General features: G+C 36.7%; 2 protein-coding genes across 3 annotated transcripts; one reads left to right on the top strand and one right to left on the bottom strand.

Moving 5' to 3' along the window:
* Nucleotides 1-222: 222 nt before the first annotated feature.
* On the bottom strand, nt 223-17,296 carry LOC127950277 (next to BRCA1 gene 1 protein). 2 transcript variants are annotated; one of them, XM_052547298.1, is made up of 21 exons: nt 17,074-17,296; nt 15,824-15,886; nt 15,645-15,663; nt 15,238-15,260; nt 13,388-13,618; nt 13,036-13,113; nt 11,978-12,174; nt 11,676-11,801; nt 11,392-11,595; nt 8,683-8,842; nt 8,325-8,594; nt 7,610-7,738; nt 7,428-7,503; nt 6,161-6,271; nt 5,903-6,076; nt 5,288-5,485; nt 4,727-5,144; nt 3,442-3,524; nt 3,200-3,269; nt 2,976-3,072; nt 223-2,658 (listed from the first exon to the last, which is right to left on the bottom strand). In XM_052547298.1, exons 1-21 carry the CDS (start codon nt 17,173-17,175, stop codon nt 2,485-2,487), a joined length of 3,003 nt encoding a protein of 1,000 aa, XP_052403258.1. In that variant the 5' UTR covers nt 17,176-17,296; the 3' UTR covers nt 223-2,484. The 2 variants fall into 2 exon arrangements, with proteins under 2 accessions (XP_052403258.1, XP_052403259.1); XM_052547299.1 differs by having other exon boundaries at nt 13,430-13,618.
* A 1,034-nt stretch (nt 17,297-18,330) lies between these two features.
* Nucleotides 18,331-24,958, top strand: LOC127950319 (primary amine oxidase, liver isozyme-like). The gene is made up of 4 exons (XM_052547301.1): nt 18,331-19,964; nt 23,758-24,043; nt 24,157-24,289; nt 24,383-24,958. The coding sequence occupies exons 1-4, from the start codon at nt 18,404-18,406 to the stop codon at nt 24,662-24,664; spliced, it is 2,262 nt and encodes a 753-aa protein (XP_052403261.1). The 5' UTR covers nt 18,331-18,403; the 3' UTR covers nt 24,665-24,958.
* Nucleotides 24,959-27,694: the final 2,736 nt, after the last annotated feature.

Below are 27,694 nucleotides of genomic sequence, written 5' to 3'. Positions count from 1 at the left end.
GCAGTGTGCATAACTTCCAAAACACAATCCACAATGAATTTTAAATAAATTTAAATACATTTTGTGGCATCTGAACTCTATTATAAAACTAGCTTCTCCAAACATGTCGGTGGCTATATTTCTAGCATGTGGGTTAAGTGTTATGTGAAATTTTAATACTCTTTAAAGAACCCCATACTTTGGATTTTATGGTGCTTTGTTATAAAAGACTGGAAGCAAAAGTATGACATACAAGAATATTTATTACAGACAGATGTGTACATTTGTTGCAGAGACACTGAATGCTCCATTCAGGCATCATACATAGAGGCACATCTGCCTTCACTGATTATGTTTTACAATCATTTGATCCAGGCAGTTCCACCCAGAACCTCTACTGATTGCTGCAAGTACCAAGACCACCTTACGGCTTTCCTAAGGAATGTGCTAAAACATATATTTTAACCCTAGATCTGGAAAAACAAGTGGGTGATGATGATCGGTGATGATGGATATACCACTTGTGAGAGCTTCATGGATTACAGCAAATCAGGATATATAATTTATAAGGAATGCTTTCCACACTCTAGACCAGGGGTCTCCAACTAAAATTGCTTGAGGTCCAGTAATGAACCCTCATCACTAGCCGAGATCTAGACAGTTATATGCCTAAAAACATGATTTTTTTTTAAGACTGTTTAAAACCTGCCCAAATAAAATGACAAAAAAAAAAAATGTACAGTTCAGACATAAGTTTTCACAAAATAAAAAATGTTTATAAAATGATCCACTTAACATTTCAGCATTTAAACCAGTCAAAAGTATCAGTTATTCTATTAATTAAATAACATAAATATATTTTTTTCTGTCTTAATTGTTTAGATTTTTATAATGCATTATCATCTTGTTGATCCACAAGTTCACATTTACAATGTGTTTGTAACATGAAAACGAGTTGATTTTCACATTGGTCTGAACAAACACAGCAGACTGGATCATTGAGAATGCACATTCATTCTCTGCCAGTAGGAGGCGCTTTTGTAACGGCAGAAATACAGCAGTTTCCCCGGAAGTGCAGCACATGACTTTGAAATTTGCAGCTCCCATGTTTAATCAATAAAATCATCGCCTTTTGAAGTTTAAATCACCACACTAAGCTGTTTCACAATTTCAGACCTCATGAAATCATAATTAAGAATTCCTTATATAATTTAAGAATTTTATGGCCTTAAATTTGATACAACTAAATTTAAGACTTTTTAAGGACCTGTCAACTTTCCTTGTTTTCGAGAATGTCATTTTCACTCACTGAAAGTTTCATGTCTGCACTCTGCTCATTTCACTGCACTTCTGAACGTAGCAACAGATAAAACTGCAGTAGTGAAATGTGCCAAACTGCTCTACTGTAATTTCCTTGATGTGCTTGATATAAATTTGATTCTATTATAAAACAGTGTTTGGCATTTCTTTATTTCATTATGTCAAAAGGCTTTGCGGCCCGGATTCAGACTGGAGTCTGCCAGCTGGCGACCCCTGCTCTAGACAGTAGGTAGTTTCAAAATCTCCCGCTGAAGAAAAGTGCTGAGATACATTCTTCATCACACTAAATACAATAGCCATTTAATTATCAAAATATATATAATTTGGATGGGTTTTTTTTTTTTTTTTTTTTTTGGAATGAACAGTCGAAAATTGGAGTTAAATATGTCATGATTGCATTTTCCTCTTTAACCGTTTAAAGCATGAATTAATACAAACTACACTCTCCAGTTCAGTCCGCTTAACTAATCAAATGCTTTGTTGCTTTAAGCTGTAACATTTTATATATATTTAAATGCCAACGCATTAACAAAGTGCAGTATATGCCCTATTTCATGGACTTTGTAGAAACAAATCAATGGTATTCAATATAATAATAATAATTTCCACATGTATTATAAGCAACAACAGTTAAAGATTACTGAGGAAAAAAACATTCACACACTAAACTTAATATTGACTTCTCCAGTAAGGAATAGTTTAATTTATCATCTTGTGTCCATGTAAAGGAGTGATTCATCTATTTGGTCTAGGCTGATGATTAAGAGTCCACACAAAGCCAGATTGATTGCACTTTTGCAGAGCTTTTCATAGTTTAACTATTAGAATGTTTTGTTGTTAATTACACTATATTTTAAAATGTTTTTATTAAAAGCATGGCATATTTCTTGAATAGCTTTGGATTATTAATTACCTATTAGTGTTCATTAGCTACCCATGATCATCAGTGAAAACATTAATGCCCACTAACAACAAACTTTAACAAGCACAGTTATAATGATGATGAACTGCTTCTCTAATCATTATCTGTTACACTTTGGAGCAGACAGATTCACACACACACTATCTTTACAACCCAGGTGGAATGAAAGTCTGTATCATGGAATGGGCTGCTGATTGCACATAGAAAAAAACAAAAACAAAAAAACAGAGATATGAGGGAAACCTCAATAATTGACCAGTATCTCAGTAGCGTGTTGTGTACCAGTCGTTGTCAGTCATCTGCACCAGTTCATTTACCACATCCAGCAGGTTGCGGTTGTGTTTCTGTAGCAGACGTTGATTTAGCGCCCGGTCACCGAAGCCCATCTCTACCAGCACGGCCATCATGGCGTCATGAGAAGCGGCATCTTCTGGGAGCTACACAACCCAAAAAAACTACTGATATATGTCCCAAATATTGCACTGTACACTTTTACACAGTGGCAAAATAAATTTTAATCATAATTTGATATAAATTAATCCCATTTAAGCACAATCTTTTTATAAACTTGTATAAATTTACTTTTTCCATTTATACGTTTTATAATAACAAGTAATGAATTTTACAATAGTAATATTTTTATTCCTTTTTAATATAGGATAGAAGAGGATATTGTTTAGCAGCTTAGCTTAGCTTATTTCAAAATGTTTTTTTTCCCCATTCTGCATCCCATATGAATGGCTCTTAAACTCACCTTCTCAGACCCGGTCTGTCCAGTGAAAAGAGCTTTATAGGCAGATGCTGCCACGGACAGAGCACCCTTCACCAATCCACCTGTAATGCTATTAGCCCTGAGGAAAGTCAATATTGAGAAAGAATAAGAATCCAAGCGATAGAAATAAAAGCAGACAATGCAATAATTTTCCTGGATGAACTTCCATGAGGACGAAACGTGTGGTTGTGTGCAGTGTAACTCACCTGAGCTCTTCTGTTTCAGACTTAACAGATGCTACGGAGTTCTCCGGGTCAGGTTGATTAGGCTCAGAGTCTACATATATAAATAAATAATAAAATACATAAATAAAAAACTTCAAATTTCAAATGTAGTTTTGTATATCTTTTAACATACTGTCTCTTTTGTCTCATATTCATTCAAAAAGGCACTTATTCACAACCTGGCATGGTTTAATACTTCAATATCCCGTTGTGTTTCCCCTCACCTTTCTCCTCATCACCTGGCTCTGTAGGATTACTCCTCTCCTGCTCCTCTGCTCCATGTTCTGTCTGCCCTTGTGTCTCTTTGCTGGATAAAGAGATTTTATATGTATTAAGCTAAATTTAACATATCAGTATCAGTGACACTAAGTTATGAGAACGTGGTGAAGGAAATCTAGGCTGTGATATGGAGTAGCAATGTGTGTGCAGGATATTGTGAGTCGTCAGTGTACATCTGCCTGCTTAAATTGGAAACAAGAACATTCTCACATGACCGAGATACCAAATTTGATTAGTGACCAAGAAATAGTGCAGAATCTTAATCTTATTCATTTCATGGTATGACCTATTTTTCTTGTAAATAGAACAAACCCCCCCATCCCACAACATTTGGCTAATTCAATTTGGTTAACTAAACACAGTAAGCCATTCAGCATGTCATGTTCTCAGATGAAAATAAACCATTCATAGTAAAGTCCTTCGCAATGAGCCACTTCTCAATATTTAAGCTGTACAAATTTTACATATTGCTACTGTAAGACTTACAGAGCCTCAGACACTTTGATCCTGAATGGTCAATATCATAATAAAATGTTCCACATGAATGCAAGTGATATTCACGAAGTCAAGTGATCATGTTTGGTATCATTTGAAATTTCTCATTGCAACTGGTACAACAGTCTCAAACTTACAAGAAGTAAAATAAAAGGTAATACTGATCCTAAGAGTTTAGAGATATGTTGCTTACTGTGGAAGGTGTGCTCTTTCCCAGTGTCTTTCATGCAGATTACCATCCGTCCCCTAAAGGTGTAAACTCTCCACGTCTAGGCCTTGATCAATGCAATGCATACACTCCATACCATGTAATGTATCTTTAATAATGCATCTTAAATAACTCATCTTTAACTCATAGATTTATCAGATTAAGATTTAACTGACTGATGATAAATTGTTATATTTTAATTGATTCTCTTTAATGGGTTTCGTTGAAATTATTGACTGTAGAAGATCATGTTATCCCCTTACCCCATAACCTTCAGCCACTATTGGATAACCTCGTTGGGCCAACTGGGTGGACCTTATACTACTTTAGCACCTATTTTTAACACTGTCAAAATGCATCACCAGAAAAGTCCTAATTATACATCATTGTTTCAGTGAATGATTTCGGCCCTGAAAAACAATGTTTTGCTGTTTCTGTTGGGAAACCTTCCGGTTGGCAAAATTTAGATGCATCACTAGTTTAACTGACCACTGAGCTCAGTCTATTACCGCTCTGTATAAACTTACTAGGTGTTAATCGAGGATCCTGGAGCCACTACAATCACAGGGGTGAGCGGCACAGCGTCCAGAGTCTGGGAGGCACAGAGCATGTCATTAGCATCCGCACTAACAGCAGCAACAGGGCTCTGGAGCTCTACGGTCTCCACTGATTCTACTTTGTCCCCCTCTATAAGCTCTTCTCCAGGCTGCGACAGGGCTGAGCTGTACATGGACTCTCCTAATGGACGGCTGGTGTCAAAGCAATCAGGGAGGATGATGATATAGTCTTCTGAAGAAGCAGATGAAGTTCTGCTGCGGGTTTCCTTAGCTGCTTCTGTGTCCCGCACTTGCTCTTTCTTATCCACTTCCTCCTCTCCCTCTTCTACAGGATCTCCACCTGCAGGTTCCACCAGGATCTGCTCGATGTCAGACTCGTGACCCTCATCTAAACATAAGAACGATCACTTTAATGGCTTAAAAATGTACTGTCTTTGGTAAGAAGTTATTTGAATCACCTTTAAAGAATTCAAATTTTTTGATGTAGAAAACAACAATGGTCAGAAGTAAATATTCTGAATGACCTGTTACCTGCGCTAATGAGCTCTGCTGGAAGCGTCAGCAAGGGAGCAGCTATATCAGTGGTCTCTGTCTGGGGTGAAGCTGGGCTGGAGATTTGTGCCATCTCTACTTTCAGTAGGGCTGGAGCAGATATGAGCCCTGTATCTGAAACTTTTCCTGATGTACTCTCACAAAGCGACATTGAACCTTGGGGGGCTGGACGCACCACTTAACATGGGAAGAATTTATATAAAATTAATTTTAGAAACTCCTTAACTACCTTCTACTCAAAAAACTGCTAATAATGTACATTACTGCACTGCCGTGATGTTTGCTTTTATTCAGTGGAACAATATTTTCATAGAAAGCAATAAAAGGTTCATAAGAACATAATTTATTAAATCTTACTGGCCAAATTTTTAAGCAGTAGAGTATAGTTTTACTATAAAAATCTTACTAGGGACAGGGACTAGATCAACACTAAAATGAAAAAGTACAAATACAGTTATTCTACATAATTCACAATCTGATTACACATGGTCAAGTGAGAAGTTTGAAATTGACTTATGTGCTACCAATAAAAAAATGACTGTTATTTCCAGGAAAAGCAAAAAGGTACATCTTCCCACAGCTGGCATCACAAACCTTTAGCTGGGCATGTCCCACAAAGCGCCCCATGCTTTGCTATTTCACGGGTCACTTCCAGGGTGAGAGAGCGGATAACAGATGGACTGAGGAACTGAGGCCCAGTGATGATGTCCTCTCCTTTCTCTTGTGCTGGGACGCCCTCTAACTCTGTTCCCTGGGCCACATCTGTGACTATGACATCAGAAGTGGTTCATAAATATAACAAGCTATACAATTACTAACAGCAACACACAGAGAAAAGAGTTGAATGTTTACCCAGGATGCTGCTGACCCCTTGGGCTTCTGTTTCCTCTTGGATGAGTCCCAGTGTTGGTTTCTCCTGTAGAGGTCCCTCATGGGGCAGAGGTGATATGCATGGAGTAATGTCTTCATATATTTACAGAGATGAAGAGAGAGAGAATATTAGAAAAGGTAGAAATCTATATATTTTTTCTTTAAAGTGATGGTTAAAAATGTTTATGCATAATCCATAAAAGCCGTTCATTCTAATTTTTTGGTAACACTTTATAATAACTGCATGCTATTAATCATTGGTTAAGCATTAGGAAACAGTTAATTCATCATTTATAAAGCATTAATAGACATTTATAAGCAGTTTATAAATACAGATATAAATGCATTATAACTGATTTAAAAGCATATCTATAATGTGTTTAATAATTGTTTTTTCATACTTTATTAATGATCAATTTATCATTTCTAAATTAATTATAGCATTCTTTACACACCAGTTATTAAGGAGTTGTCAATGGTTCATAAGATCACTTAGAAATTGTAAGTAAATGATTAATAAACTATTTAAATGTGCATTCATACATCTTTTTATTCAGACATATAGTAATAGTTACTTATAGTGTTAATAAATGGTTTATTAACATGTATTTCTACTGTAATTCAGGGTTAATTCAGGTAGTTATAAAACATATGTAGTTGTTAGTTAACTATTTTTGTGAGCTTATCTAAAGTGAGGACTATTTATGCCTTGTAAAGCTTTTACAAATGAGATTCAAAGGCTGTTAATATTTCTATGTTCTGTATCACTGTGTGGTGTTTGTTTCCTTTTTTGTGTAGAAAATAACTGAGCCTTTAAATATCCTTTATAAATGCTTTATAAGGCATAACTAGACTCACTTTAGATGAGCTCACATACATAGTTAACTGACCACTACTAAATACTTTATAACTACCTGAATTTACTACATTTCTTGTGATCTTATGAATCACTGGCAACTCCTAAATTTTGGGTTTGTAAATAATGCTATACTTCATTGAGAAATGATAAATTGATAATGAATAAAGTATGAAAATACAATTATTAAACACATTATAGATATGCTTTTAAATCAAGAATAAAGCATTTATATCTGTATTTATAAACTGCTTATTACTGTCTATTAATGCTTTATAAATTATGAATTATCTGTTTACTAATGCTTAATTAATGATTAATAGTGTGCAGTTATTATAAAGTGTTACCAATTTTTTGCAACACCTTACAGACTTATTCCAGAATTGAAGTTACCTGCAGGAGTGTTGTTAGGCACACTCTCCAACTCTTGCACAATGTTGATGTCCAGCAGTTCAAAAGACAGTAAGTCCTGAGTAAAAAACATAACAGAGAGTGTGGAATTTACAATGGAGTCAAACTTTCTTCATCAGACATGATGGGTCTTGTGAATCATGCTGATTGTTGTTTGGTCATACCTGAGCTGTGAGCAAGTCTATAGATGGAATGTAGAATTCCTGATCACAGTCCTGGTTTACTGACAAAAGCAGTTGTTCCCTTGAGGCCCGGCATTTCTCCTCCCTCTCAAGAGTGTGGGAAGACTTCTCCTGAAAGTGTCAGACAGGGTGAAAATGGCTACAGAAAAACAATTACAAAATTAAACTAACAATAACTTTATACTGGCCAAAAACCTAAAATATATTATATATTTGGGCCCCATTTTTTATTTTCAATTTGTCTTTTAGATTTAGTTTCCATTTTATATATATAATTTCCTAGTTTCAGTTTATTCAGTTTTTATTTTTAGCTTTAGTAATTTCAGGGCTGCGAAAGTTTTTTCATGTTTACTGCGAAAGTTTTTTCATGTTTACTGCAGGAGGGCTGTATTGGTTGTAAAAAATGTTACATAAAAATTATATAATATAATATACCCATCAAAAGCAAACTACAATAATTTGTTTTTATTTTAGTTTAGTTTTGGAGTCATGAAAATGTATTTTAGTACAGTTTCTGTGTTCCTCCAGTTTTGCTAGGTTTAACAATTTTCTTTTTTAATTTAGATTAAATTTAATTTCTTCTTATGATAATAACACTGATTTTACCATTTTATATATTCCTGTGTAAATTAGAACATCTGCACAGATAAAGAAGATTTCTGGGTTGGTTGAGACTGTCTCTGGACTGTTCTCTTACCCGTGGGGTGACACAGGGAGACACCAGTAGCCCGTCAGCACAGATGGCTGTCGGAGCATGTGGATCCACAACGATGCTGCACCAAACACGTGGTCCAAACTGCTCTCCTCTGTGTGCCAGGCGCCAATGGGACGTATAGGTGCCCTCTAACGTCGGAGCACAAAGTGCCACACTGATAACACCCACCTGACCTGGCTGTAGAGTGGGTACTGAGACCTCCCGCCATCTTTCACCGGAGCCCACTGCCAAGTTCCCCCACATAAACTTCAACTGAGGACGAATTGTGACACAATCAGGTTCCAATTTTCTCTTGTGTGTATACAGATTTGTGTGTGTCTGTTTGAGAGTCAAAGTGTACCTTGGTCTCAGAGTCCCAGCACACTCTGCCACTGTTCTTCATTTTCCAGTATTTGATGAACTTGGTCCCAGGACGCAGACGTGATCCATCAGGCAGGTTTTCATCCAAGAGTAGAGCTGTCATAGCTGGCACAGCAAGTGGGCATGGACGTTTAGGACGACTGCAACCAAGACAGTGTAAATTAAATGGCATCTTATCATCACTAATTACATTTTAAACTCTTGTGATCAGTTCAGTAAGATTATACTTTGGGGAGTTTTTTTTTTCCTTTGTGGGGCTGACATAATAGTTTTTGTAACATTGTACATTTATTTTTGGTCTCTTTTGATTTTTCATCTAATGTGTCGTTATTAATTTATTTCCCCCCCCCCCAAAAAAAACTTTTTAGCATACGTTTTGTATTAATAATATAACATTTGATTTAAATTATTATACTATTAATAAATGATGAAATGTAATTAAATATCAATACAAATAAAAAATACAGAGTTTTTCTGGTGTCAGCCAGGTAAATGACTACATTAACACATGGGCCCCTACATTACACTTCAACATGGCTCAGCCAGTCATGATGGGGTAATAAGAAGTAGAATAGATAGCTTTATTCTCAAATGCCAGAAAAACATCTTATGCAGCAGGGGTGTTTGATTCTCGATAATGATAAGTAGACTTGATTTTGCTGGGCATGTTATTGTGCTGGTATTTTGGCAGGTTTAACAGAAGTAACAGAAATGCACTTTTCTAGGGTGATTTTTTTCAAACCTAAATAAATGTATGTATCAACTTTTGTCAAATTGTTTAATTCTTAAAACTTTAAATAGAAATAAATTATTCGGCTGTTAACAATCAAATGAGATCAGTACCAGCAAAATTTGTTTGCAATGCAGTGCTGGCACAGAATCTAAAATTGGCAGTTAGATGCATTTACACAGACTGTTTAACAATGTAGTACATGAATGCAGTAATAAATGCATAAATAATGTTTTGATATTTTAAAATCATGATATCTGAAATTATTTTTGCGGAGAAAGGGAAAATATACTTTAAATATAAACCTAAAATTGGCAGTAGGTGGCAAATCACTTCATGAGTGAGTCATTGAGTTTTCATTCAACTGATTAGTTCAAACAGCTGATTGATTCATTGCTGTTGTCATTTACTGGCTCAACGTGCTTCCTCCTGAGAATAATGTGACCTGTGCTGACAAGAAGATTCACAATGAGCACAAAAAAGAAAAAAACCTTTCTTTATTAAAAGACCTTCAAAATTATTTATGATTTGTTGGAATCTCACAAAAAAATGACTGCGCCACACCCGTTTGAAGTTGATAGAGTGAAGTCCTCTGTCTTTTCTTATTATTAATTACTATATTAATAATCACACAATACAGCTATTTTTATTTTATTTTATCTTTGCTTTTATAAATGAGAAAAACAATAGAACAAATTGCATAAAAAAACAAACATACAAATAATGCATTACCTTTATCAATTTATCTAAAGTTTAATCTAAACTTAAACATTCATGTACGAAAAACAAACAGTCAATGTAAAAAATTTGTTCATTACAAATTAATTGATTATTAATACTACAAAAGCAGTTCAATGAAGCGATTTCCTCTTTTCTTTTATTGTTAGATAAACATTATGATACATGATACAGATGTCCTATACTGTAATGCACGGATGTACTATAATGTTACATATCAGATGTTTTACCCCAACAGTTCCCAAAGCGTTCACTTAAAACAGAACAGATTATGTTTGTGTGAATACTGAAAAACTGTGATTCTGTAAATGTGTATTTATCGGGAATGTTATATGCACGCACTTCGAATGACAGTCAGCGGCAGAAGCAAGAGGTCATCCTCTCAGAAAACAGACAAATAAAGATAATTTTAGATGTCTAATTACTACCTGGAGCATTTTTTTCACGTGTTATTTATATATATATATATATACATATATATATACATATATATATAATTTTTTTTTTTTTTGCCTGTAGATCAAAATAGCCCATTTGAATTTACATTAATTTTGCCAGCACGGGTCACAAACCGCAGAGAAGTATCAAATTGTCACATCATTTGATGATGTACAGAACATAATGCCTCAGTAAATCTGATCTGCATGTTTACATGGCAGTTGCATTGGCACATATCTGATTTATTTCCCATTTATTTCCACTGATACAATGACGTTTACACTGTCATAGAACAGATCCTATCTGTGTCACATATGTGCAAAAAAACGGAATTGGGTCACATTTAACTGGCAGCATAAATGAGGCCTATGTGTATTTTTAATGGACTAAATCACACAGTGAACGCGTTAACTCAAAAATGTGCTTACACATTATTCTAACCTACATCTCAGTGTATGTGTGCACTCTTTGGCTGTGTTTTTGCGTAGACTCAACAATGTCAAATCGCATATCATTTAAACAACAATTATGATATTATTGTAGTCTATATTGCACACCCCTATTAAGCAGTTGAAATTTTAATATAGGACTAATATGATGGAAGGGGGGAAAGCTGCCAAAAAGGCATCAGGTATTTGTTCATGGCAATAATGATTCTTTAAAAATTACATCATACAAGTTTGGAACAACATGACGTTGAGTAAATGGCAGAAGTTTCAATTTTGGGGGAACTATCACTTTAATATGCTCTTCCTCAGGTGGTAAAGGGGTGTAAGCTCTTACTCTGGGCTATTTGCCTGTGTGGCACGTGGCTGCAGCAGGACGGGTGAAGAGCTCCCTTCTCCAGCAGTGCTCCACTGCAGTCCCCTCCTCTCCATTCTCAGTTGCTTCCTGATCTCCTTCACCTCCGCCTTGAGCTGGCGCTTCTCAGCTTTAAGACGCTGCTTCTCAGCCTTACGAAAGCTCCGGTCACCCCTTCTGTAGAACCTTCAGTCGTAGAGTAAAATATGTTTAACTATTCTGAACTTCAAAACCAAGACAACCTAAAGCAGAGGACAAATGCCCACCTGCTGTGATCTGGTGCTGGGGAACCGTGCTCGGGAATAGACAGGGGAGTTCTGGCTCTCACAAGGTTGTGGCTTGGATCATGTGAGAAGCTACATGGCTCACATAGAGTGCAGGAAGTACACACACTGTGCAGAAAGAAACAATGAAACAGAAAAAAGGAAACAGAAATGAAAGGCACAAATTACACACAGGCCTCCAGTTATAAATGATATGCCTCATGCAAACATATGTCTCCCTTTGAAGCAATTATATTAGCATAAGATTCAGATACAGACATCCACATCACAGAGAGCTCTCTAACCTGCATTGGTATCCACCGCCGGTGGTCTGGCCCCGACAGCTACTGCAGGCTGGAGCTGGACTTGGGGCCCCAGGCAGAGTGGATGAGGTGACCTCAGGAACCTGAGGATCTGCTCCCACTGGCTTATGGATGCAGCATTGTCCAGAGAACTCCCTACAGATCTTCTCTACGGCCTCTCTAACCACTTGATCCTTAAACTGTGGCAGTTATCATATTTTGAAGAGAAAGAATTGAGACACAAACATTTCCAATATTAGGATTTGTCTCCACTGCTAAAACTGTCAGAATGACACTTTGGAATAGTTCACCCTAAAATCTAAATTCTGTCATTGAAAGATTTTCTGGTTCCCAATGTCTTCCACAGTATTTTATTTTTCATACTATGGAAGTCAATTGGGACCCGAAACTGTTTGGTTATCCACATTCTTCAAAATATTTTCTTTGATGTTCAAAAGAAAATACTTGTACATGTTCCATACATGTTTGGAACAACTTGAGTATGAGCAAATAATGACTGAATTTAAATTTTGGGGTAAACTACCCTAAGTTACATTTTTTCAGGTGACGTATCCATTCAAAAACTATGAGACAGTACAACATTTGTCAACTCTTAAAATTGCAGTATAATGGAAGTAGTAACAGATCTTTTCTTTCATATTGAGCTGTACATACGAGTGAAACGATTATAAACAAATGTGAGGCGGGGATGTGGTTCTATGCATTGGCTGTTGATTGGATGGAGGCAGCTCTGAATACGAGCTTGCAGTCGACTGTAAATTTAATCCAGACAGAATGATTGAAGACATCCAGATTATAACACCAGACATAAGTCTGCCATTGCTCTAGAAGATCAAGCTATGACTTATATGTTAATAAAAATTGTGAAGTCGAAGCAAATATTTAAAAATAAAATATCTGCACAATCCTTCAGAAATTATTCTAGTATGCTGATTTGGTGCTCAAATATTTATAATGGTTTGTCCACAATAAGATCAATAACATGCTTTAAGAAAACAGATTTTAATTTCATGTTGTTTTTAATGTTTTGTTTCTCCAACCTTTTCCATGTATGAAGTGAACCAAGCTGGAGGGGTCTTATCCTCTGCCTTCCCTCCTTTGACTTCATTTACAATTACCTTTAAAACAAAAGCAGGACATTAAAATTGAATATGTGAATACCTTTTTCAAATGAATATTACATTTCATGCAAATTACAATAAAACTGTAATCAGAATTCAATTCCATTATTTGGTTTTACCATCAGAACATTAATGTTTTATCATTAAGATTAATTATAATAGTATAATGCACCATTCCAAATAAATAGCAGCCTATAATTTAATAAAACGTTACTGAACAACCGTGGCTACTTCTGTGATTGTGCAAAACCATTGGGTTATAAAATCTTACCAATCCTTCCTCTGGGACTGCAGCCTGAACTTTGCGACTCACCACTTGCGCCAAAGTAGAGCAGTGCTGAGGAGGCCTAAATCCCTTCTTGGGTTCTCCAACAGTACCAGCTTTCACCTGGCCCAAGCCCATCCCAGACCCTGGTGGTGGGCCCGGTCCTGGCACTGTGGCTCTATTGCCCCTTGTCTCATACACATTCATTTGTAGTCTGTTCCCTTGTCGTGCAGCACTCTACAATTACAAACAAAACCACAGTGTATCAATGTAGTGCATTTGCTTTTGAACATTTGTCCATTTTGCAAAACAATGGATTTAATACACGGTAGCCACTCTAAAAATTAGAAATTTAATTTATGCATTTAGCAGATGCTTTTATCCAAAGCGACTTACAGTGCATTCAGGCTATCAACTTTTACCATAGACAGTAAAAGAAATGGACACAGCGACCCCATTGGAACTCAATTGAGACAAGTGAAGCCCATTTTTAGCGTTTTTTAGCACTTCCGTTTCTGACGCGCAGACTCAAACTAAGCTTGATGACGTCAGCAACCTGTCTGACAGATGTAAATCTTCTAGTATCTGTGCGTGCAAACTGCCATCGTTAATCTTGCAGAGACGGCGAGCTTGAGAGGGGAGTTCTTTGGCGTGAGTGAGCAGGAGAAAGTATTCTGATTAATTATTTTGTATAGTATTTTAAAATGTAACGCCAGTACGCCATATTAAGTTAATTGCCTGCGAGCTTCTCCTCCTGTCTGTACGGTAATGCAACAGAGAGTCGAGTGGTTATGATGCAATCGTTAGCCTATTTTTACAAAAACTGTTTCTACGGGGCCATAGAAGGTAATGGAGCCCTTTATACATTGTCATGTATCTTTAGAAATAAATAATGGACAAACGGAGTCTTTAAACGCCTCAGATGTAAAGTTATTCGCTGTCAAAGTGACGCCAAAATGAATGGAAGTCAATAGGAATGCTAATGCAAGATGGCGGCACGCGCCCGACTTCAACTTCCGGTCGACTTCCTTGCCGCCTGACTTTTACCTATCATGTATTATATGGAATCGAACCCCCAACCTTCCGCTTGTAAACGCGATAATGCTCTACCTCTTGAGCTACAGGAACACACTCTATCAACTCTAAATGAGTGGAACTCAACCTTTTTAGTTCAATGCCCTCCTTAGTCCAATGGAATATTTGAATGGCCTCCTATTTAAGCAGACATGCACCTCTGGTACTTCTTTTAAAGTCACAATAAAGAAACGCAAAAATACGATGTCGGTTTAATGTAGTACATCTTTATTTTTAGTGTCTTTCAATGTTTTAATAACATTTGTTTTAATATACCGTATTTTTCGGACTATAAGTCGCACCTGAGTATAAGTCACATCAGTCCAAAAATACGTCATGATGAGGAAAAAAACATATATAAGTCGCACCGGTCTATAAGTCCCATTTATTTAGAACCAAGCACCAAGAGAAAACATTACCGTCTCCAGCCGCAAGAGGGCGCTCTATGTTTTCAGTAAAGACACCAGGAGCACTGATCTACATAGAGCGACCTCTGGCGGCTGGAGAAGGTAATGTTTTCTCTTGGTTCATGTCTCTTAGTTTATTTCTCTCGGTTCATGTGAAATTAATTTTGATAAATAAGTAGCACCTGACTATAAGTCGCAGGACCAGCAAAACTATGAAAAAAAGTGTGACTTATAGTTCGGAAAATACGGTATTTGAATTTAAATTATTTGAATTCTTATTGGGCTGCTCTAAAAGGTTCTGATGCCCCCTGGTTAAGGACCGCTGCTTTTACTGAGTGATATGTCGTAAACAGTGAGATAGCAACAATTCTTTACCTTCAGGGCTTCTTCATATTCCACTGAAAAAAGATAGACTCCAATTAAAGTTATGACATTTTCTCTATGAGTTTAAATATATATATATATATATATATATATATATACATATATATATATACATATATATATATATACATATATATACATATATATATATATATATATATATATATATATGTATATATATATATATATATATATATATATATATGTGTATATATATATATATATATATATATATATATACACATATATATATATATATATATATATATATATATATACACATATATATATATATATATATATATATATACATATATATATATATATATATATATATTTTTTTTTTTTTTTTTTTTATTATTATTATTATTATATACAGATTGAGACATTTTACTTACATTGGCTGTTGATTGATACCTGAAACAAACAGTTACATACACAATTAGCATGGAATTATTAACTAATAATATAAACAATTTTGTAATTATGTATGTCTCATGTTTTTGTTGGGGGGAAAAAGCAGTTATTAAGAATGCCATGCAAGCAACATCACAAATATTTACTTCTACACCCTCACCTCTTCATTCTCCTCATCGAAATATGTCAGTTGAAAATTACACAGGCCAAAAGACCTTTTCACCTGAAGAAAGGAAGATAAGAAAAGTTAACGCAGTAACAACTTTGTGGGAGATGGTCCTCACTCCAGAACACAAGATCCAGGGGCGTGGTTAGATCCAGATCTAACTTCTCCCACCTTACAATCCCTAAACATACCCGTCTCTACAAAAGCCCCTAGATGTGGATCCAGCCACGCCCCTAGACCTTGTGTTCTGCAGTGAGGGGCTACTACTTTTGATGAGATTTATACTTGATTCTGATTGGACAATGTCGACAAATATTTTGAAAAATGACAAGGCCAAGTGCCAGGTGCCATTGAATGTGAGCATGAATGTGGAGGTTCTGGGCTGGTGTGGTTACACGTGATCTGCGGTTGTGAGGCCTGTTTGACATACTGCATAAATAGTATGTCAAAAAAAACCGACGACCTCTCATCCGGGCAACCTGTTCTGTTTCTCCGTGGTCTCCACAAGTAAGCAAATTTGGTAAATATGAACTCAAATTATTATTTTATAATATTAATTTACGTATTTGATAGTAGCCTTGTAATAACTTAGATAATGTACAGTGGTATTCCAAAATAAAGCCATTCAGGGTGATTTTAGACCCTGACTGGCCAGTCGCCACGTCCAACGGCTGGCTGTTCATTATTACAAACTGAAACGATGCTTAAAAGTAGACCACAAAATGACATTTGCTTGAAACAGATTTGCAGTCAGTGTTTCAAAACCTAGTGAGCTACACATTTGGGTAGCGTTAGCTATACTGTGTCGTAAGGGAGCTTAGTGTGTTTCGAGACAGTCAATAAGACAACATTAACTAAGAGCTTAGTACTGAGATCTAACTTACAGACGTGAGGTTTCCTCTGCTCACAGGATGTCAAACTCCTGTGTAACTGTGGTCTAATCGATGGAGGGTCTGCTCACGTCAGATATAATGTATTTTTTTTATATATAAATATGGCTGCTATGTACTGTAATTCGTGCGCTTTGGGATCAAAATGGTCGCTTAACCCACTCTTTCCAAATAATGAAGCTTTTACGTCATTCTGCTCGTCGAAACAGCACACCGAGTAGTGATTGTCACAAGAGATGTCTAGTAATACTACTCTAATCGCATGGGGCAGACATCGGATGACTTCGGGGTGAAAGTGTTTGCGGCATCAAGGTGAGTAATCAGACTGACATCACCTCATCATCTTCTGCTTACCATGGCCTCCATAGACTCCCAGCTCCTCGTCTCCGAGCCAGACAGCAAGAAACTCTTCGCATTCCCTCGGAAATTCACCTTCAGATTGATATAGAAGTCCATGGCGCGAGTACTATTTAAGGCGTTGCATAGGTGAAACCAGAAAAGCTTTGATGAGTTACTGTGCCCTGGCTTCTAGATTTCTCTGATCAAAATGGTCCTTTCTGTTTACATCAGCTACGCAGACACGCCCACCGCGTCAGCTGACAGGAAAATATCTGACGTCACTCAAAACAAAACAATTTAATGTGCAGTGCTGTTTAATTTTAATCGGTAACATCGTGAATGTTAACGTAAAATATTTACTTAGCACAATATTTACAAACACTGTTATCGTCAAGAATTTGATCTATAAATAATAAGAATAAAGTTGGTTACAATATTTACAAAACACTGTTATCGTCAAGAATTTGATTCATAAATAATAAAGAATAAAGTTGGTTAGTGTGTGGTACATTTATAAATAACCTATTGTCAATTCACCCAGCAAGTGAACTGTACATATTTACTTTCCAAAGGCTGAACGTATTTAGTTGTTTATTTTTTTATTTTAAGTTCCGGTCCTGGCTTCTGATTGGTCATCACAGATTTCCAGGCGTCTACAAGCATAGACATAAAGGGTAAATGTGATCTCACCTGTTTCTCCATACCTCTTTCTTAAAACATCTGTTCACTGTATCAATATCACTTTGTTGATCATTCATCAGTTGAGTGATTTATTCATCTATCTGAACATATATGTCAATTTAGTATACTATGTGTGTCTATATGTTTATTTTTCTTTTGTTTCTATTTTAAACTTCCCTGAGGTGGGAAAAATATTTTTTTTTTTTCCAAGTAAATTCCACTGCAGTAAATTCTATCACCAGCAGGGGTCACCAATTCCATTGGCTTTCCTAGCCTAATTATTCTGGTGGCACACGATTGTGTTTTTGATTAACACATTTATGATGTGAATTTAATATTTGTGCTTTGCATTGATATTTTTTGTGCTTTATTCTGGAACATTTTAGAAAATAGAGAACTGCATTCATAACAACAAATAAAAAGCAGAGAACATGACAATATTGCAATAAAAAGAAATAGTCTTTGTAGCATTGGCTGCCAAGACCAATTGGGAGGATAGCATTGAAGCACAGGGGTCGTGTCCGAACTTTAGGGGAACAGCCCAGGTGGGTGTGGTTATTACATTTACTAACAGCATATTGAAGTAGGATTATCTGAGATCTATTCTGCACTCACGCTCGAGACCGAGCTTTCAGGCTACAAGAGAGGCGTAGTCTATACAATAATGAATTCTCTGTTGAAATACTTATTGATACTCCTGGGACTTGTCTCAATAATCATCAACATCGTGTTGATATGCTTAAATTCAAATAGGCTTCCAAAATGTATGTCCCAGCCGCAAGAGTATCTACAATTCAGGCACTCAGATAAAAGTCTGGTTTTTGCGGACCTCACAGCAGAGGAGTACAAGTCTGTTCGCGACTACATGTGGGCCCAAGAAGACTTAAATATCTCCCATTCTTTCATAGCAAAGCCCTCGGAGAATTTCATCTTTTTAATTGACCTCTCGCTGCCGAGAAAGGCAGGTGTGCTGCGCTACTTGGACTCCAGCGGACCGAAGCCCCCGCGCGAAGCGAGCGTCCTCGTGTTCTGTGGCGAGCGCGGTTACCTGAAGGAGTACGTGGTGGGACCGTTATCTGGTCGACTGCAGCATCGCGATGTTACTCAGGAGAAGTACAATACTTCGGAGTTACCCTTCACAGCCCGCACGGTTACAATCGGAGAGTATGTGCAGCTCTTCACGCTCCTTAATCACGTTTTCCAAAAACTTGAAAAACCTCTGACGGAAAGTTTTGGTTATATCCCAAAAGAAAGGGAGCTGCTGACGTTTGAAAGTATGCCGAGAGGCACCAGAAGTGGAGACCGCAAGACATGGATCTCTTTTTTCCGCGATTTCAGTGGCATGTACATCCATCCCGTGGGCTTCGAGATGCTGATCAATCACGAAAGCAGCAACTCGTCGAACTGGACGGTTGACAAGTTGTTTTACAACGGCCAATACTTTGACACCATTGATGAATTTGTGGCGATTTACAAAGCGGGTCGTTTAAAAAAGATAGTCTATAAAGAAATCCCAAATTACGCTTCGCTGAAGCCAAGGAAAAAGCCTTCTGGTTTAGGACCACAGCAGTATTATCTTCAAGGGAGACGTTACAGCGTTAAAAACAACCAGGTGATTTATCTGGACTGGAGCTTCGCGTTTGGCTTGAGCTCTCTGACTGGGATGCGAGTGTTTGATGTTCGGTTTAAAGGAGAAAGGATTGCGTACGAACTCAGCGTGCAGGAGGCGATGTCTGTCTACGGCTCTGTCACGCCTGGGATGATCCTCACGAAGTTCCTAGACTCAAGTATCGGAATCGGTCGCTTCGCTCACGAGCTCGTGCGTGGGATCGACTGTCCGCACGCTGCCACCTTTGTAGACACGTACCGCTATATTGACACCAACGTTACGCAGCGTTTCAGAAACTCCATCTGTGTTTTTGAACATGACATTGGGCGACCTTTGCGACGGCATTTCTCCGATTTCTTTCATATTGGGTATGGTGGGATGGCAAACAGCGCTCTGGTGTTCCGCACTATCACTGCTATAGGGAACTATGATTACATATGGGACTTTATTTTCTATCAAAGCGGATCCGTGGAAGCGAGAGTTCACGCCACTGGATACATATCTTCCTCCTTTAAGGTTGATGGAAATTTGCAGTATGGCCACCAGGTTGCAGAGAATGTCCTTGGAAATATCCATACTCATTTTATCAACTTTAAAGTCGACCTGGATATTTTAGGTGAGACCTAAAACAAGCAAGCTCATTTAGCCTACTTAAGTTACATAAACATATAATCATTTTTATTTACAGTCACAATAATTAAATTTTACTCAGTGGAGATATCAGCTCCAACCGTTTACAATAAACAAGTAAAAACTTTTAAATGTTGACATTTTGTGACGACACATGCCAATAGTGGGTAACATTGGGAAAACAGTATAATAGGCCTTTCATTTGTCAGTATGTTGCTGGACTTGAATTTGACTTTGAGAAATGTCATCCTCACCCTTCATTTAGCTAGCAGTTATTTAAAGATATAAAGATGACTGACTTAAGGAAATTAATGTCACTCACCAATATTTGTGAACTGTTTCATATTGTCAAAGGGATAGGCTAGTTTGCCCAAAATATACATTTAATGATATCATTAAAGTAATGTTAAAAGTTATGTGCAAATTACAGACATTTGTGACCAATCACGGAAAGTAGGGACACAAGTCGGTTCTGGGGCATTTTGAGTTATTCACAGATTCTGAAAGTGTAGTCTCCAAGCTTTCCAACGATGTGTAACACATGGAAATCTGATAATATTTGGAGAAGTTGTGGCCATTTGAAGGTAGGCACTCAAAAAAGCTGAAAAAGCAGAAAATAGCCTTTAAAGATTGTGCAGTTCTCACTGCTGCCAGTGACAATGGGGCTCATTTACATCTCATTTAGATAAGCCATACCCCCTGCATAGCAACGACAGACACAATGGGAAAAATCGGACCGCATACTATTAATAATAAAGGAGAATGTGCATTGTAAATGTCAGTAATTTATCTTTTTTGACTTTTATAAAAATGATTTAGAGGCTGAAATATGTGAGTTTTATCTTTTTATAAAAATCTTTAATCTTTCAAATGTGGCCATCATTTTTAATGTTATTATTTTAATTTTTATGTAATCAAAAAGTACATATTGATGCTACTTTTATTTGTTATTTGCTGGTTTTCTACATAAAACTTGGTGAATTGATTTCATTGTGTAGCATTAGGACTTTTTTAACAGGATTCTGTGATAACCGATGAGCTAGCTAATAACAATAGGTAGATATGGGAAGGTCTAAACATGGACTAAACATGAGATAACGTTTACGTGTTCTTAGAATGAACACAAAATGACAAACTTTGATGTTTATGAAAACTCACCCCATAAGAATCAGAAAAGTATTCTTGCAGATCCGAAGTTTGCACTGTGCGTCTGTTTGCCTCTAAAGGTTACGGATTTTCCCCTTTATCCCCATCAAATGTTACTATCGATATAACCTCTGATATCTTACGGTCCAACTCATCTGACACCAGTCCAATACATTCTTTTTTCGTCGTCATCTTCGCTCAGTTGTAGATTAGGGAGATTATACAGTCTTATTATGCCGCTTTCATCTTCGCTCAGATCGTCTTCAGAATCAGTTAGCGCTTGTTCACTAAAGCCGGCCAGAGCGCTGCATACTAAGTAGCCACGCGTCCCTCGGAGGGCGGGGGCAATAACAAAAGAAACAAAAGCCAGCTTATCCAGTATGGAAATACAGACAGACAATGAAACGCCCCTACTGCGTGCTAGAATCTCTGACAAACAACCTGATTTCAACCTCAAAATGTATGCTTTTAAATATACCAATACTGCTATCTCAAACACTGAGAGGCTACTTTGTTATCTCTACTAACAGATTCTCCAAAAAAAGGAAAATCACCTATTTTGAAAAAAAAACGCTTCTTTCTCATTTTGCTCGAAAGTTGTGCTGCCGACTTGTGTCACTGGTTTCCGTCACATTTTTTTCACATTTTTTAAGAACATCATACAGATGAGGAGTAAATGATGGCAGACTGTTTAATTCTGGGGTGCTCCGATCACGATCAGCCGATCATTATGCGCATCTCGTCAGTAGCTAAAGCCAGTTCTCTAATCAACGGTAAATTCCCTCAGCCGTTGTTAACTGAGAAGATGCGCAAATAAACGCTGAAAATGAACGTGGATTTGCGCATCTTCTCTGTTAATAACGGCTCTGTGTAGTAACAGCTGCTCTATGTGAAATCACGCACCTGATGGAATTTACCGCTGATTAGAGAACCGGCTTTACTGGCGAGATGCGCATAACGATCGGCCGATCATGATCGGAGCAGCCCTAATTTTGGGTGAACTATCCCTTTAAGAAGTTCACAATGATTCTGCAGCTAAAGGGTTCCTTCATTTTGGTCATAATGAAAACTATCTCACATGGAATTGACTATATAGAAAAGCTAAATATGGCCATCAGCTTCCAGAGAATACCACGGAAAAAAAATACAGTTAAAAGTCATAAAACAGTTATAACCCTTATTACGTTTTTGTCCACTAGGGGGTAAAGTTGAGTCTTATTTTGGCCACAACTTTCGCTGTGTTTCAGCAAATGGAATGATTTTTGGTGACAAATCTTATTTTGAAACATATTTTGGATAAATGCTTTGAAAGTCTTCAAAAACTCAGCAATACACTGTGGGCAAATTCACTAACCTTTTGTTGTGTTCGTGGATGAATATTCAGACAAATATTATTTTTTCTATTTTTTATTTTTATTTTTTTTGCATAAATCTATTAATCAACCTCAGTCCTGATCAAAACTACCAAATGTTTAAAAAAAATCTAAGATTTTAACTTTTTAATTACCAATTTCATAAATGATGTCACTGATTTGGGGGGGGGGGGGGGCACACAAAATGACTTGTGGACTGGATATTTTTTTTACCTTTTATCATAGTCTTGGACATATCAAAGGTTAGTAACAACATTGGCATTGATGCATTGTTAGTTTTTGTGCAGCATTAGATTTCGATTTTTTTCTCCCTCATTTATTGTTCGTGGCTGTTTTTGCCCCATTGACTTCCATTATAATTACATTTTTTGATACACAAAGCCATGACACCATATGATCATGCATTCTTGATTGCTGGTGGTTTTCCCTGTTGGGAAGAGGTAAAATTTGCTATTTTTTACAGTTGATCACTAGGTGGGACCATTAAGCCTTTAGATCGGCCTGTGCAAAAAAAAAGCTTAGTTTCTGGCTTGTATATGGAGTATAATAGCAAATTATAGTGTGTTTGTGTGTGTGTGTGTGTGTGTGAGAGAGAGAGAGAGAGAGAGAGAGAGAGAGAGAGAGAGAAAGAGATAGTGTGAGAAAGACTTCTTTTTTTTTTCTTTGCGGACTTCTCTTGATTTATCTGAAAAAATCTAAATATGCACCTCAGCTCTCAGGACTACATGGAGTAAACAAAAACTAAGTAAGTGTATTTATGCACCTGCTGCCTTTTGATTGTGAGAAGTATGGATGGCCTATGTGTGAAATGCTTGTCTTTTCTTGATGAAAAACAGCCACAAACAATAAATGAGGGAGAAAAATGTTAAATCTAATGCTGCACAAAAACTAACAATGCATCAATCACAATGTTATAAATAATTTTTGACATGCCCAAGACTGTGATAAAAGGTAAAAAAAAATATATATCCAGCCACAATTACTTTTTATATTGAAAATAAGTCATTCGTTTTTTTTTTTTTTTTGGGGGGGGGGGGGGGGTTGGTAATTAAAGAGTTAATATTTTGGATTTTTTTTTTTTTTACATTTGGAAGTTTTGATCAGGACTGACGTTTATTCATAGAAAATTGAAAAACAAAAATTATCTGACACATTTTTACAGCAGTTTAATTTAGTGGATGTTTTCATCCCGAACATAATGAAAGGTTAGTGAATTTGAACAACTTACAAGGGTTAAAACATTTTCTTTCTTTTTTGAAGGTGTGAAGAATGTATTTCAGACTAAAGACATGGTGTATAAGGAAGTGCCATTGCCATGGATGCCTTCAGAGAAAGCAAAGATACCACAACTGGTGGAGCAGCAAATTAAGACAGAAAAAGAAGCAGCGATGCTTCATAGCACCAAAACACCCCGTTACCTTCATATAGCCAGTAATCAGACTAATCAGTGGGGCCACCATCGCTCTTACAGGCTTCAGGTGGTGAGCTTTGCTGGAGATCACCTCCCTGAAAGTGAGTCCGTAGAGAAGTCCATATCCTGGGCTCGGTAAGGCCTCAGTGTATCGAGTCAAGCATGCAATAATCAGCTACATGTATATTTTTTTAGATGTGTTGTTTATTGATTAGCTTATCTCCCATTCACTTTCGTTTTTCTTGTAGGTATAAAGTTGCTATAACCAAGCATAAAGATAAAGAGCAGACTAGTAGCAGTCTGTACAATCAGAATTACATGTGGTCTCCATTTGTTGACTTCAGCAAATATATTGACGATAATGATATGATCGTCAACGAGGTATTAATGGAACACTTCATAAGAATGTTTTTATTCAGCAGATATTTTTAATTAATGTAAATTATGACTGAAACTTCATTATGTCTTCTAAAGGACTTGGTTGCCTGGGTGACCACCGGTTTCCTACACATTCCTCATGCAGAAGACATCCCCAACACAGTTACTGTAGGCAATGGTGGCGGTGTCATCCTTAGGCCGCACAACTATTTTAACGAAGATCCGTCCATCAACTCACCTGATGGAGTGTATTTTGGTCCAGGCTCTGAGAGTGACTGTGAGTACAACAAAATGGCCTGTCTGGAAAAGGATCACTGCACGTCCACACTGGAGCCGTTCACTTACCATGGCTTTGAAGGTGTTATGAAGTTTGAGTAAGGATCCTCCATCCTCACACTACACTAGTTAGTTATTTTAATAAGCACTTTCATGCTTTTCTAGCTTTTTATGTAAATATTATTAATATTCTCTAAGTTTGTAGAAAATGATTGTGTGATGTGTTTTAGACTATTAAATCAGCATATTATTTTGGTTATATTCTTCTTTTAGAGACTTCATTTTTTTTGTGAAGGTTCATTTTAAATTTAAATAGATTGATAGAACACCTCACCAAATGCACTATTATTTTTATGAAAATGTTCATCCATGAAATAAAATGTCAAAGGTGACTACATATTGTTTGTTTGTTTTTGTTTGTTTTTTTTTGGGGGGGGGGGGGTAATATATATCTCTAAATAATTGTATTTTTCTAAGGTTTGTATAGCATGCTGTTTATTATAAGCATGTTGTCTGATTTAAATTCTCAAGCTCTTTAAAGTCAGATGGATTCTGTTTGACTGACAATTTTTTTATCATTAATCTGTAGGAGAAAATATAATTCTAGAATTGATTCCAATGATATTGTTTCTCTGTCGTTATAATTATAGTTGTGGCAACACAACTACACTGAAGAAGTCCATCCCTTGCTCCGCGACACATCAAATGTTTTAAACAAAATGTTTGTTTAAAAAAAAAACATCAACACAACTGTTCACACTAGAGCAACTTGCATAAACCATTTTCTATATCTGTATTTTTCTGTGGAATACAAAAGATAATTTTAAAGAATTTTCATGCAGGTGTTTTCCATTCAACTGTTCCAAAAAAGCAATATTAATACTTTGCATAACATATGGCTAGTCCACATGCACTATATTCCAAGTCTTCTGAATATAATAGCTTTAAAGAACAGACTGACATTTTTTATTATTTACTGAAAATATTCACCTCTTGCTGCTTAAGAGCAACTTTCAAATCATGACAAGATAACATCACCATGCTCTACCAGTTCATCTGCAATCAATTAATAGTGTTTTCTGTCTCCTTGGAGTAATTGTTTGGCCTGTTACACGGTTCAGCTCTACTGAATCAAAACCTCAGATTACCTTTTAGCCATCAGTAGATGCAGGCAAAACAAAGCCTGGTTTTACAGCTGAACAGATAAGGAATCCAAACCTATTAAGAGCATGAATTGTCGGAGGGCTATAGATTGTGGAAACTGACATTGGACACTAAACTTCTTCAAGGATTGATGATCGTTTATCTCCCAGCTGCCCCTTATTTCAGAGTACATTCATGCAAGTAAAGACTGATATACATATTAAACAAATTTAATCTCATAGATGTACAGCTATTCTGTCAAGATGTCAATGAATTCCAGATGGTATATTTGGAGAGCAGCAGCTGTGTCAGTTAGGGTCGTGTTATCTTAGTTTGTACATACTTTACCCTCCTTTCATTAATGTATGTGAGATGCACAGTCTGGACCACAAAAATTGATTGAACTTTTAAACCATTATCTTTATGCAACAGCAAAAAAATATACAAAGCAACATATAAAGATATCAAACCATTGATTTGGCTAAGAAATACTCTATTTAATACATTTCTCACATTTAAAACCACATAAAAACTACCTAGACAACTTTCCCCGAACTGTCCAGCACAATTTGTGAAATTGGACATTTCGCTCAATTCCTTTTATTTTATTTCTCAGAAATGTACACGCAGCTTATTAATATTATTGCAATACTGTGTTAAAATGTGTTTTAACAGAGCACAGAATCAACTTATCAAGCCTTCTTTCTCAGGCTGTAGTTTGACAGGAGGGATGATAAGTGTATCATGTATTGCTGGTATTCCAAGAAATCTCTGAAAGATTATTATTTTCTGGCTCGTACTGAAAATTCCTTATTTTTTAAGTTGCACAAGCTCTACAGCTGCTCCTCCAACTTTCTCATACAGATCACGATTTCCAAATGTGGGCTGGACGAACATGTGGGCTGGTCCAACATGATTTGTGCCACTGGAAATTTCGCTCATTACCTTATAATTAGAAAGACAGGCCTACAGCCCTTGTAACAACCACCCTGCATTACAAATAACCTCATCTCCCCTATAAGATTAAAGAATTTATCACTGTGCACAGCCCTATGTGTGCTGCGATCTCTTAGATTTAAACAATTTGTCTTACGTGTCATTTCAAACCGTTACAAACAAAACCGCTCTACAGCTGCTTCTTTCAATTTCTCAGCATTCCCTGGAAATACAGATGACGATTTCCAGATGTGGACCACACATTCAGTGCAGTTCAGCGGGGAACCAAAGTCAAAGGCTGCCATCACAATTTCACCATCAAGTAAGGCACATCAACCATAACTCCTTCAAAAACAGCTAGAAGCCTTGGAGTTATGATTGATGATCCGCTGACTTTCTCAGACCACATTGCTAAAACCGTCCGATCCTGCAGATTTGCTTTATTCAACATCAAGAAGATCAAGCCCTTTCTTTTGGAACATGCTGCACAACTCCTTGTTCAAGCTCTTGTTCTGTCCAGGCTGGACTACTGCAATGCCCTCTTGGCAGGTCTTCCAGCCAATTCTATCAAACCTTTACAATTAATTCAGAACGCGGCAGCAAGATTAATTTTTAATGAGCCAAAAAGAATACTCGTCACACCTCTGTTTATCAATTTGCACTGGCTTCCAATAGCTGCTCGCATAAAATTCAAGGCATTGATGTTTGCCTAAAAAACTACCACTGGCTCTGCACCCATTTACCTAAATTCGTTACTTCAGACTTATGTGGCCTCTAGAAGCTTGCATTCTGCAAGTGAATGTCGCTTGATTGTGCCATCCCAAAGAAGCACAAAGTCACTTTTACGGACTTTTATATTAAATGTTCCCTCCTGGTGGAATGACCTCCCCAACTCAATCCGAGCAGTCCTTAGCCATCTTCAAGAATCAGTTTAAAACACATCTCTTCCATCTTTATTTGACCCTCTAACTTTAACACTCACTATTCTAATTCTATTCTTTAAAAAATCTAACTACCTTTCTAATCTTTTTGTATTCTATTTTCTTTTCATTT

This window comes from Carassius gibelio, chromosome A3 (assembly GCF_023724105.1).
Source record: "Carassius gibelio isolate Cgi1373 ecotype wild population from Czech Republic chromosome A3, carGib1.2-hapl.c, whole genome shotgun sequence".
NCBI classification, from domain to species: Eukaryota; Metazoa; Chordata; class Actinopteri; order Cypriniformes; family Cyprinidae; genus Carassius; species Carassius gibelio.
Note: the sequence above shows the minus strand (reverse complement) of the source record. Positions and strands in the feature narration are given on the sequence as shown.

Bases quoted from the DNA above. Each gene is read 5' to 3' on its own strand.
- LOC127950277 (XM_052547298.1), bottom strand. From the start codon at position 17,175: ATGGACTTCTATATCAATCTGAAGGTGAATTTCCGAGGGAATGCGAAG. The intron at 11,802-11,977 runs GTTAGAGAGCTC...CTTTCTGCACAG, and splicing joins GGCGGTGGATACCAATGCAG to TGTGTGTACTTCCTGCACTC. The intron at 3,525-4,726 runs GTAAGTTTATAC...CTCTTTATCCAG, and splicing joins GGATCCTCGATTAACACCTA to CAAAGAGACACAAGGGCAGA.
- LOC127950319 (XM_052547301.1), top strand. From the start codon at position 18,404: ATGAATTCTCTGTTGAAATACTTATTGATACTCCTGGGACTTGTCTCA. The intron at 24,044-24,156 runs GTAAGGCCTCAG...TTTTTCTTGTAG, and splicing joins AAGTCCATATCCTGGGCTCG to GTATAAAGTTGCTATAACCA. The intron at 24,290-24,382 runs GTATTAATGGAA...TGTCTTCTAAAG, and splicing joins ATGATATGATCGTCAACGAG to GACTTGGTTGCCTGGGTGAC.